Source organism: Erpetoichthys calabaricus, chromosome 3 (genome assembly GCF_900747795.2).
Source record: "Erpetoichthys calabaricus chromosome 3, fErpCal1.3, whole genome shotgun sequence".
Classification (NCBI taxonomy): Eukaryota; Metazoa; Chordata; class Cladistia; order Polypteriformes; family Polypteridae; genus Erpetoichthys; species Erpetoichthys calabaricus.
The window spans coordinates 53384436-53397140 of NC_041396.2; the positions used below are offsets into that span (position 1 = coordinate 53384436).

The 12705-nt window shown below is 43.0% G+C and overlaps 1 protein-coding gene across 3 annotated transcripts in view; it reads right to left on the reverse strand.

Moving 5' to 3' along the window:
• Positions 1–12705, reverse strand: part of fam228a (family with sequence similarity 228 member A) — a 218345-nt gene that overhangs the window by 197218 nt on the left and 8422 nt on the right. For 2 of the 3 annotated variants that reach the window (XM_028799114.2, XM_051925605.1), the window contains exons 6-9: positions 12400–12480; positions 12185–12272; positions 9563–9707; positions 820–1471 (exon numbers count right to left, since the gene is read on the reverse strand). In XM_028799114.2, coding sequence (XP_028654947.1) covers positions 1288–1471; positions 9563–9707; positions 12185–12272; positions 12400–12480 — 498 coding nt within the window. In that variant the 3' untranslated portion in view covers positions 820–1287. Of the gene's footprint in view, positions 1–819; positions 1472–9562; positions 9708–12184; positions 12273–12399; positions 12481–12705 lie in introns of those variants that run through there. The other variant, XR_007934603.1, reaches the window with a different exon arrangement.

The window sequence follows — 12705 nt, forward strand, 5'->3', positions numbered from 1 at the left end:
TCTGTTTGGAGAAAATCTAACCAAGCTTCACATCAAAAATATCCTTTTATCTTCCAATGTTATAACTGATAGTGTGATTAAACATTAAAGTCAAATGTGGAATCTGTTGATTTTACATTTGCCGGTTACGCTGAAAGGAGTATTTGATCTCCTGTTGTCATCAGTTGAGTAAAGGGGTCACTTGGTCAGATATCTCAATGAATGAATAATAAAGATAGACATTCATGTTGGTCACCATCTGTGTCTTCTCTTCACAGCACAGGGCTAGAAGTTACAGTAAATCTACCCAATGGCAAACTCCTGGAGGCATCAGAAAAAGATGAAAACAATGCAAAGGTTATAAAACCACCTCACTTCTAAAGCCTTTGAGCCCCCTGTGAATGTTGTTTATATTAAAGTCATTCAGCAAAGTCCTGGGTTGGCCAGCAAAACTTGTTTAAAGGTAACACGTACTGTCTTGCAGGGTGAGCAGCCGGGTGGTCTACTGGCCAAGAAAGGAACGATTAAATCATAAATGCCAAGGTGTCCAACCACCTGTTGAAGCTTAACACCGTTCAACACAACATACTCCAAAACACAAGTCTGTCTGACCTTAACCAAAAAAAAATTTGTGACTGGACTTGACTGAGTACTTCAAGTAAGTTGGCCTAAAAAAGATCTTCCTGTGAGGAGATGCAAATAAAGACTTCTCCAAGGCCAAACATGGCAGACTGATCAACATAAGCAGGGAGATGCTGCTGCTTGACGGGCCTGCAGCTACCACACTGAATTGTTCATATGATCACACTAAAGATGATGGACAATGATGACAACAAGAAGTGCAATTGTGTCTTTAATCAGATTACTTTTATCATCCATGCCTTAGACGAACATCAAAGTACAGCTTGGTTTAAATTCATGCAAGAAACAAAAAATGTACAAAGCGATACAAATGCTGGTATAGTGGCTCAGTGCGCCTGTTAATGCTTTTGGCAAGTTGTCTTAAATACAAATGTCAATAAATACAGTTCAACATTTTAAAGTAGACCTATAGTAGATGGTGGGTTTCTTGATTCAACTATTTACAGAGAAATGAAAAGTGGACTAAAGTCCTGTTTATGTTCATTAGGCTCCTGTGGTCAGATTTGTGACTTTTCCCTCTGAAACTGCAGTATTTAACTTTGTATTTTGCTCTTTAATACCTTTAGTAGTCACTGGATGCATAAATAAGTCCAGAATGACGGTGACACAGAGGAGTATGTGTGACAAATACACCTCAGTTAAGGTAGGTCCTTTCTCTTCAAAGTGTTAACTTGCTGAGTTCACAGTCCTAGTTGTGCCTTTACACTGAATATCTTCAACAGTTGCCTGTTTGTTTGGACATTTCCTTTTTTTGCAGACCTGCATTTCTTCTTCAAACAGCGATGCTGGATGAACTGTCGTTTCCCACACGTTCAGTAAACCACTGTTGGTTATTCCTTTAATTCTTTGGCTTAATGAGAGAAGAGAAAGATTACCATACAAGCACCTGCAACAAGAAACATTGCAGCACTGCATCTACCAGCAGATGGTGCTGTTGTGCAAAAAATAAATAGGCAGTAAGTTCACCTCAGTAATTTAATTTAGTGATTATGATTATATAATTTATTAACTATTGTTAAAATGTTTACAGCAAACACCACTTAGCTGTCATAATCCAGTTGTTCTTATTTTCCAAGATATTCTAGAACATATTTTTATGGTGTAGTTGACCTTGTCTTTGTGCTTGACACTGCTAGCCTGTTTTTCAGTTGCTAGTCAGGCCCTTGGACCCCTGCACTGTTCTCAGCATACCTTTGCCAGTACAGTATGAACTTAACAGTTCTACCTTGGGGCTTGAAAGATAGAAGACCTTAAAAATGAGCTGTGGCTTCATTATTTGTGATGCCGTTTAAAGGGTTCTTGAACTTGGGGACCTCATGATCATTATCAATAACATTGATTACTTACTGCCTCTACATTTAGCAACCATCCAGTGAACAAGACTTGGAAATTCATCAGCTTTCATTTACATGTCTGTATATGATATTCAGGTCTTACATGTTTTTTGAGATAAAATGTAAAAAGCGTTGCATTGTTTGGCTTGAAAAATGACATTTTTATTAATTCTCATCCTTCTACTGTAAATCATACAAACTACTAAAAGAACAAAGTCAATAGTATTAAGAATTCGATGATACAAAAAATAGTAATAATGATACTAATACCGTATATACTACCAAAAACGTGCAAAACATTAAGAGTACAAACTCAGAAGTGTAAAAGTATTCTAATGATACAAATAATAATATGAAATGAATAATGACAATAATAATAATGATGTTTGAACAGAAAAATGGCTTAGGTGTACGGTCATTTACCAAACGCTGTTCAGCATAATGGTTCGTCTCAACAACAATTCTTTTGATCACATCATCAGTAAGAAATAGCTTCAAGTGAGTAAGTGGACCTCGTCTCTCAATGTTCACTTTTATTCCTGGCTGCCCCACAAAATCAAAATGAGGTGGTGCTGGTTTTTTTGAAGCAGAGTCAACAGAAACCCAAACACGAGTATCCTTTCCTGTTTCCCTGTCCGTTTCAATTTCACTGCCTGCAGACAGATTCACTGTCAAGAGCGTGCAACACTTGGGCTACTGAAAAACATTTCTTACCAGGCGCCATTGTTATTATGAAGATGAACCTATAGCATTGTCCAAGTAACGTTTGGGACTAACACTGTTAGGACTTGTACAGCCCGAGTAATCCTCGGGTCTTGTGCTGACGCGAGATGCTTCTATATTGTTGCCCAAGTGACACTCAGGACTAATACATTTAACACTGTTTTCACAGCCCAAGTGACACGTCTAATGCTACGGAGGTTAATGATGTCCATTGGTAGTCCTACCTTATGACAAAATATGCTTCATTTTGCCGGATTTTTATGGCATTATTCAGTTTACGTTTTTATCCTGTCTGGTGCTAGTAGTCTAATACATTGTGACTCGGTGTCTCTCCCTTGATACCATATGAGAGCTTTGCTGGAGGACATCTCCTCCCTTGGGTGCCCTCCAACAATATTACTTGCCTCCTTCCATGAAGCTCCTGTGATCATTTTTTCTGCAACGTCCCTCTGGCTCTGCAGTTACTCTGCCAGAGTTGCCTCATATCATTCATCTGGGGGCAGAGGCAATAAAGTTTTTATTCACTTTTCCCAACTCCTTGAGCAAATCCGGGCCAGGACCCTTCCTGAGACCAGGCCAATGGATTTAAGCAGAGGTGCGGGTCAGTTAAGTGTTGCTTTTTAATTCCTTAATCACACTCTCTCATGTCAAATGCATTAAATTCTTACTTGCATGTTTCCACAGAACATTTTACAAAAATATAGTCCAAAATAAATAAATAAATAAAACGTATATAGGGGTTTGTGGGCAAAATACAGTGCATCCAGAAAGTATTCATAGCGCATCACTTTTTCCACATTTTGTTATGTTACAGCCTTATTCCAAAATCGATTAAATTCATTTTTTTCCTCAAAATTCTACACACAACACCCCATAATGACAACGTGAAAAAAGTTTACTTGAGGTTTTTGCAATTTAATTAAAAATAAAAAAACTGAGAAATCCCATGTACATAAGTATTCACAGCCTTTGCTCAATACTTTGTCGATGCACCTTTGGCAGCAATTACAGCCTCAAGTCTTTTTGAATATGATGCCACAAGCTTGGCACACCTATCCTTGGCCAGTTTCGCCCATTCCTCTTTGCAGCACCTCTCAAGCTCCATCAGGTTGGATAGGAAGCGTTGGTGCACAGCCATATTAAGATCTCTCCAGAGATGTTCAATCGGATTCAAGTCTGGGCTCTGGCTGGGCCACTCAAGGACATTCACAGAGTGGTCCTGAAGCCACTCCTTTGATATCTTGGCTGTGTGCTTAGGGTTATTGTCTTGCTGAAAGATGAACCGTCCCCCAGTCTGAGGTCAAGAGCGCTCTGGAGCAGGTTTTCATCCAGGTTGTCTCTGTACATTGCTGCAGTCATCTTTCCCTTTATCCCGACTAGTCTCCCAGTTCCTGCCACTGAAAAACATCCCCACAGCATGATGCTGCCACCACCATGCTTCACTGTAGGGATGGTATTGGCCTGGTGATGAGCGGTGCTTGGTTTCCTCCAAATGTGACACCTGGCATTCACACCAAAGAGTTCAATCTTCAGAGAATTTTCTTTCTCATGGTCTGAGAGTCCTTCAGGTGCCTTTTGGAAAACTCCAGGTGGGCGGCCATGTGCCTTTTACTAAGGAGTGGCTTCCGCCTGGCCACTCTACCATACAGGCCTGATTGGTGGATTGCTGCAGAGATGGTTGTCCTTCTGGAAGGTTCTCCTCTCTCCACAGAGGACCTCTGGAGCTCTGACAGAGTGACCATCTGGTTCTTGGTCACCTCCCTGACTAAGGCCCTTCTCCCCCGATCGCTCAGTTTAGATGGCCGGCCAGCTCTAGGAAGAGTCCTGGTGGTTTCAAACTTCTTTCACTTATGGATGATGGAGGCCACTGTGCTCATTGGGACCTTCAAAGCAGCAGAAATTTTTCTGTAACCTTTCCCATATATGTGCCTCGAGACAATCCTGTCTTGGAGGTCTACAGACAATTCCTTTGACTTCATGCTTGGTTTGTGCTCTGACATGAACTGTCAACTGCGAGACCTTATATAGACAGGTGTGTGCCTTTCCAAATCATGTCCAATCAACTGAATTTACCACAGGTGGACTCCAATGAAGCTGCAGAAACATCTCAAGGATGATCAGGGGAAACGGGATGCACCTGAGCTCAATTTCAAGATTCACGGCAAAGGCTGTGAATACTAATGTACATGTGCTTTCTCAATTTTTTTATTTTTAATAAATTTGCAAAAACCTCAAGTAAACTTTTTTCACGCTGTCATTATGGGGTGTTGTGTGTAGAATTCTGAGGAAAAAAATGAATTTAATCCATTTTGGAATAAGGCTGAGGAAAAAAATGAATTTAATCCATTTTGGAATAAGGCTGTAACATAACAAAATGTGGAAAAAGTGATGCGCTGTGAATACTTTCCGGATGCACCGTATATACAATTATAGTGAGTCAGGCCACCAAGGCACCTATGAGAAGTCTCAAGAAGTTACAAGCTGCAGTGTAGGAGATTGGAGAGATGGTACATACAGCTTTAAGGGAGAGTGGCAGAAAAAAAATGCACATGGCATCTTGGCTGGAGTTTGACAGAAGGTACAGTAAATGGGCAGACTCTGAAGTCACTTTGAAGAAGGTTCTATAGTCTGATCTGACCAAAACTAAGCAAAATAAGTAATGGACTAGATGTCATATTTGAACACTGCATATAATCAAATACACGCCATCCCCATCATGAAGCATGGTGGTGGCAGCATCATGCACTGGGAATGCTTCTCTGCAGAAGCTGTGAGGGTAAAATGAATGCATCAAAATACAAAGAAATCCTGGAGGAAAATCTAATGCAGTGTGCCAGGTACCTGTGCCTTCAGAGAAGCAACAAACCAGGCCAAAGCTACACAGCAATGGCTTCAAAACAACAACACTAATGTCGTACAGTGACTGAGTCTGAGTGCAGATCCCAATCCAATCGAGAATTTGTGGCAGAACTTGAAAACAGCTGTTCATTCACGATCACCATGCAGCCTGACAACGCTTCAGCAGCTTTGGAAAGAAGAATGGGGGGGGGGGTTTGGGGGGCGGATGGCAGCGTCCAGATGTGCAAAGCTGGTAAAGAGATGGAGAGAGACCTGAGCACACAGGCTCAAAGCTGTAATTGCTGCTAACTGTGAAATGTTTAAGTACTAACTTGAAGAGTACTGTTTTCACTTTGATATTTCTGTTGATCAGTGTCAGAACGGCTTAATTAAATCCACTGTGATTCAATGTCCATCCATCCATCCATCCATTGTCTCCCGCTTATCCGAGGTCGGGTCGCGGGGGCAGCAGCTTGAGCAGAGATGCCCAGACTTCCCTCTCCCCGGCCACTTCTTCTAGCTCTTCCGGGAGAATCCCAAGGCGTTCCCAGGCCAGTCGAGAGACATAGTCCCTCCAGCGTGTCCTGGGTCTTCCCCGGGGCCTCCTCCCAGTTGGACGTGCCCGGAACACCTCACCAGGGAGGCGTCCAGGAGGCATCCTGATCAGATGCCCGAGCCACCTCATCTGACTCCTCTCGATGCGGAGGAGCAGCGGCTCTACTCTGAGCCCCTCCCGGATGACTGAGCTTCTCACCCTATCTTTAAGGGAAAGCCCAGACACCCTGCGGAGGAAACTCATTTCAGCCGCTTGTATTCGCGATCTCGTTCTTTCGGTCACTACCCATAGCTCATGACCATAGGTGAGGGTAGGAACATAGATCGACTGGTAAATTGAGAGCTTCGCCTTGCGGCTCAGCTCCTTTTTCACCACGACAGACCGATGCAATGCCCGCATTACTGCGGATGCCGCACCGATCCGCCTGTCGATCTCACGCTCCATTCTTCCCTCACTCGTGAACAAGACCCCGAGATACTTGAACTCCTCCACTTGGGGCAGGATCTTGCTACCAACCCTGAGAGGGCACTCCACCCTTTTCCGGCTGAGGACCATGGTCTCGGATTTGGAGGTGCTGATTCTCATCCCAGCCGCTTCACACTCGGCTGCGAACCGATCCAGAGAGAGCTGAAGATCACGGCCTGATGAAGCAAACAGGACAACATCATCTGCAAAAAGCAGTGACCCAATCCTGAGCCCACCAAACTGGACCCTCTCAACACCCTGGCTGCGCCTAGAAATTCTGTCCATAAAAGATATGAACAGAATCGGTGACAAAGGGCAGCCCTGGCGGAGTCCAACTCTCACTGGAAACGGGTTCGACTTACTGCCGGCAATGCGGACCAAGCTCTGGCACCGATCGTACAGGGACTGAACAGCCCTTATCAGGGGGGCCGGTACCCCATACTCTCGGAGTACCCCCCACAGGATTCCCCGAGGGACACGGTCGAATGCCTTTTCCAAGTCCACAAAACACATGTAGACTGGTTGGGCAAACTCCCATGCACCCTCCAGGACCCTGCTAAGGGTATAGAGCTGGTCCACTGTTCCGCGACCAGGACGAAAACCACACTGTTCCTCCTGAATCCGAGGCTCGACTATCCGACGGACCCTCCTCTCCAGGACCCCTGAATAGACTTTTCCAGGGAGGCTGAGGAGTGTGATCCCTCTGTAGTTGGAACACACCCTCCGATCCCCCTTCTTAAAGAGGGGGACCACCACCCCGGTCTGCCAATCCAGAGGCACTGTCCCTGATGTCCATGCGATGTTGCAGAGGCGTGTCAGCCAAGACAGTCCTACAACATCCAGAGCCTTGAGGAACTCCGGGCGTATCTCATCCACCCCCGGGGCCCTACCACCAAGGAGTTTTTTGACCACCTCGGTGACCTCAGTCCCAGAGATGGGGGAGCCCACCTCTGAGTCCCCAGGCTCTGCTTCCTCATTGGAAGGCATGTTAATGGGATTGAGGAGGTCTTCGAAGTATTCCCCCCACCGACCCACAACATCCCGAGTCGAGGTCAGCAGCGCACCATCCCCACCATATACAGTGTTGACACTGCACTGCTTCCCCTTCCTGAGACGCCGGATGGTGGACCAGAATCTCCTCGAGGCCGTCCGAAAGTCATTCTCCATGGCCTCCCCAAACTCCTCCCACGCCCGAGTTTTTGCCTCAGCAACCACCAAAGCCGCATTCCGCTTGGCCTGCCGGTACCTATCAGCTGCCTCCGGGGTCCCACAGGACAAAAGGGTCCTGTAGGACTCCTTCTTCAGCTTGACGGCATCCTTCACCGCCGGTGTCCACCAGCGGGTTCGGGGATTGCCGCCACGACAGGCACCGACCACCTTACGGCCACAGCTCCGGTCAGCTGCCTCAACAATAGAGGCACGGAACATGGCCCATTCGGACTCAATGTCCCCCACCTCCCTCGGGATGTTGTCGAAGTTCTGCCGGAGGTGGGAGTTGAAGCTGCTTCTGACAGGGGGCTCTGCCAGACGTTCCCAGCAGACCCTCACAACACGTTTGGGCCTACCACGCCTGACCGGCATCCTCCCCCACCATCGAAGCCAACTCACCACCAGGTGGTGATCAGTTGACAGCTCCGCCCCTCTCTTCACCCGAGTGTCCAAGACATGTGGCCGCAAGTCCGACGACACGACCACAAAGTCGATCATCGAACTGAGGCCTAGGGTGTCCTGGTGCCAAGTGCACATATGAACACCCCTATGCTTGAACATGGTGTTCGTTATGGACAATCCCTGACGAGCACAGAAGTCCAATAACAAAACACCGCTCGGGTTCAGATCAGGGGGGCCATTCCTCCCAATCACGCCCTTCCAGGTCTCACTGTCATTGCCCACGTGAGCATTGAAGTCTCCCAGCAGAACGAGGGAGTCCCCAGAAGGTATGCCCTCTAGCACCCCCTCCAGGGACTCCAAAAAGGGTGGGTACTCCGAACTGCTGTTCGGTGCATACGCACAAACAACAGTTAGGACCCGTCCCCCCACCCGAAGGCGAAGGGAGGCTACCCTCTCGTCCACCGGGGTAAACCCCAATGTACAGGCTCCAAGTTGGGGGGCAATAAGTATACCCACACTTGCTCGGCGCCTCTCACCGGGGGCAACTCCAGAGTGGTAGAGAGCCCAGCCCCTCTCAAGGAGATTGGTTCCAGAGTCCAAGCTGTGCGTCGAGGTGAGTCCAACTATATCTAGCCGGAACCTCTCAACTTCGCGCACTAGCTCAGGCTCCTTCCCCTTCAGAGAGGTGACATTCCACGTCCCAAGAGCCAGTTTCTGTAGCCGAGGATCGGACCGCCAAGGTCCCCGCCTTCGGCCACCACCCAACTCACACTGCACCCGACCTCCTTGGCCCCTCCCATAGGTGGTGAGCCCATGGGAAGTGATGATGATTCAATGTCATCAAATTATAAAATGTGAAAACTTCCAAAGGGGTGAATACTTTTTCTAGCACTGTATCTCAGGTGTTTATTCCCTGTTTGAATGAATACAAGGAAGAAGGAGTACTCCCAAAACTGCAGTTTCATTTTGCTTCATCATCATTCTCATACTCCTATTAAACTGCGTAATGGCTGCACTACACATTAACATTCAGAAGGTAATAGAAAGTTTAATCTTCCTCTGTGCAGTTTTACAGTTCACTGTGCTAAGATGTGTAAGCACAAAAATGGACAGTATGTTTGAACCTTTATCCATTCATTAATGTATTTATTCTGCTTATTCAATTCAGCATCACAGTGAGATGAAGCTGCTTACGGGTCTAAGTAGGTTACCACCGTTGCTGGGGTGCCAATCTTGTGCAAATCAAACAAGGTTAGCAGAAAATAAATTTCCTGCATTATACTGTACTTATTAATTTGTCAGTTGAACAAAACAAACTCCAGATTTGAAAATAAAGAAATGACATTTGCACACTGACTTGTGACTATTCATGGTGGGTTTTGCTTAAACAAGTCAAAATGATCATCTATGGTACCTGCTTTTGCTTCTAAAATCACTATCAGTGTCCCCCTGTGGCATTTGAATCCACTTTGTGCTGTTTACACAATGGCGGCCTTGGGATACAAATGGCAGATTTGGTCTCTGGATTTCTTCAGGTTTTTTGTGGGTGTAAGTTTCACCTGTAAAATACAAATGTAACAATATTGAGGTGCATCCAGAAAAGCCCAGGTTAAGGGGCACAAGAAGCAGCAGCCTATGTTATGGGCATTAAGAGATATCAGTTATTTCAGGGTGTACTTGCATTGCCAACTGTCAGTGTGTGCATGTACTGAAGAATAATCCTAGCCCAAGTACTGAAGAATAATCCTAGCCCAAAGACTTTGGGGCAGTGGAGCTACCTGCTGAGCCACCCTATAGTTCCACTTTCTATTTTACGAATTTTAATATAAAAACTGTGCCGGCAGGCAAAATAGTTAAATGGTCTTAATTTGACAACCAAAGTTCAGGGTATTATGTATAGTGGTTAAAAAGAACGTTTTTACATACATTATGTAGTAATAAGACTCTTATTTAATCTTGTGTGGTGTGTTAATATAAGAATATAGGATAACTTGTAAAAGAGGTAGCTTTTAAGTGAATAAACTGTGTAAACCAGAGGTTTTCAATCTCGATCCTGGGGACCCACTGTGGCTGCAGGTTTTTGTTCCAACCAGCTTCTGTTTTTAAATTGAACTCCTGGGCTAATTAAGTGAACAGTTATTTCTTAGATTGTGTGTTTTGGGAACAATATAGAAATTAGAAAACTAAGTTTGTTAAAAAAATTTTGCTAAAAAGTAATAAGCAATTATATAGGAATAATGTATTTTTTAACAATATTTTCATCTTGATTTTAATTCTACATTATAGGTGTTCTAATTGTTTAATTAATCCATTATTTACTAATAAGTGGGTCTGATGCTAACGTAGTTGCAGCCTTTCATGATTCACTATTGTTTGCCTGGGTGTCTGCTCTGCTCGTTTTTAATTATCATTATTAAGATACAATGAAAGGAGCAAACAGCACTGAGAAAGGGCAAAATATAATAAGAATCAACAAAAGAGAATTAAGCATTTAAATATAAAGCAAAAGTGCAAATATTTCTAAATGTCTTATAAATGTAAAAATCATGCTGTTGTGGTTTTCTGAATGTAGAATAAGAGAAGAGAGAAAAAATATCAGCTAATTAAATTAGATCAATGTTAGTTATCAGTTATTGTTACTGATTATGAATCTGGCTGGAACAAAAATTTGAAGCCACAGTTGGTCCCCAGGACTGAGTTTGAAAACCCCTGGCTGGGGCACTATGCTCCACTGAAACGTTTTACAAATTGGTGTATTAATCCTGAAATCATGTAAATCTGACTGAACATCGACCAATTCCATTACATTAGAGCCGCAAGTTGTTTATGTTAGGCTTACTTTGAACTTTAAAATGACCAACAAAGGCAAACATATCAACAGAGAAAGCCAGTGAATTTATCCATTAAGTTGAAAGTGTCTGTTTTAGGAAGGAACAGTCCATCTGGCCCACACACTGTATTTCATCAATCCCTATCATAAAGATATGGAGACTCCCAATTTGCTAATGTCTCGTATACTGTTTGATAGCTTGCACAATACATATCTATGGTTTTGTATGTGTAGACAAAGTTTGTAAAGTTAGCATGATAATTTACCCATAACCATCTTCCAAAATCTTTTACAGAATGGTGAGGCTATGTAGACATTTTTTCTGACCTTTGTCTCTGTAAATACATGAGAAATTGGTTGTGTGTGTGTGTGAGGCGCACAGTTCAACATTTGTTTCTGCAATATAGATAATACTGCCAGGGATAACTAAATGATGACCTTTGATTTTTTTTGCAGCAATCTTCATCTTTAATGTTAGGTATATAATGTAGAGTTCTTTTCAGGCTATCATATTTAGCAGCATTGTTGTTTTAATATTTTCTATTTTTTGCTTTAATTCATCTATCAGAAAGGTCTAGGAGTTCTCTTGTGTTATTACTTATTGTTAAAGTCCACACAGAGGCAATGCCTAGGATGTTTGTTGTAAAACAGGCAGCAGAGTGTCTCATTTTTAAGGTGTTTGTTTGCAGAAAAACACCATCTCCTGTACTTGTACACACATACCTTTGAATTGATGGAGTGACCCTAGTCCTCACAATTTAGATGCCTCTTAAGAATCTGCAACCTGTATTAGGAGGCCAGGTGATGATTCTTTGATGGTACAGGAAGACTATAACTGGAAGATGGAGCCTCAGTTGTAAGCAAGACAAATACTACATATTTTGTATTATTTGAGGGGTAGATGGTGATTCAGGTAAAAACAAATTTTAGTCTTTATAAGACATTCCCTTTAAAGATGGCTCTCAAAGAAACATATGATTTAATCTTTTGTCATTTTAGTGGATGGTGAATTGCGTTGTTTAATTTATGGTACCAATGGCTTAGTGGTGTAATGTTACTGTACATAAACACACACTATTAAAATAAATTTAGAGGCTATAATGCATAACAAAATATCATAAGGTCTTAATAAAACATACAAAAATGTTCTTGATAATACAATTCCTGAAGGGTACACTCATTAAAAGATTTAAAGATGTCTGTGACCTGTTATGCAATGCAGGATGGCTGCATCTTCTTCCATCCTTCCATGACTCTGCTTGAACAGCGGATCATTTAATACTGGAATTTGGACCTCAAAAATACAGCAAAACAGATTTATTTTAGTCAAGATTCTCTTGCTCCACAGATATTGAGTGTGAACTTGAAGGAAATTGTTCTGTAAAATTTGAGGAGTATATTTTTTTAATTAAATAACATACCTTAAAATATTTTGGGTGGTTCAAATGCAGGAGAAATGGATTATATTCATATGGATCATAATCTTCCAAAAAGACATGTCCCTTTAACAATATAATATATAATATTCATTTATGTGCAAACAGTTGAGTAAACAATAATTTCAATAAATTTTGCTCATGCAAAAATGATTCAATGTTTTATATAAATACAAACAAGGAGTATAAATATAAACAAGAACTCCAACTAAGGCTCGCTCTTCTTAAATTCTGTTATGGTTATGGCATACAGTTTGTCACAATCCAGATAGCAATAGCATGACACTAGGA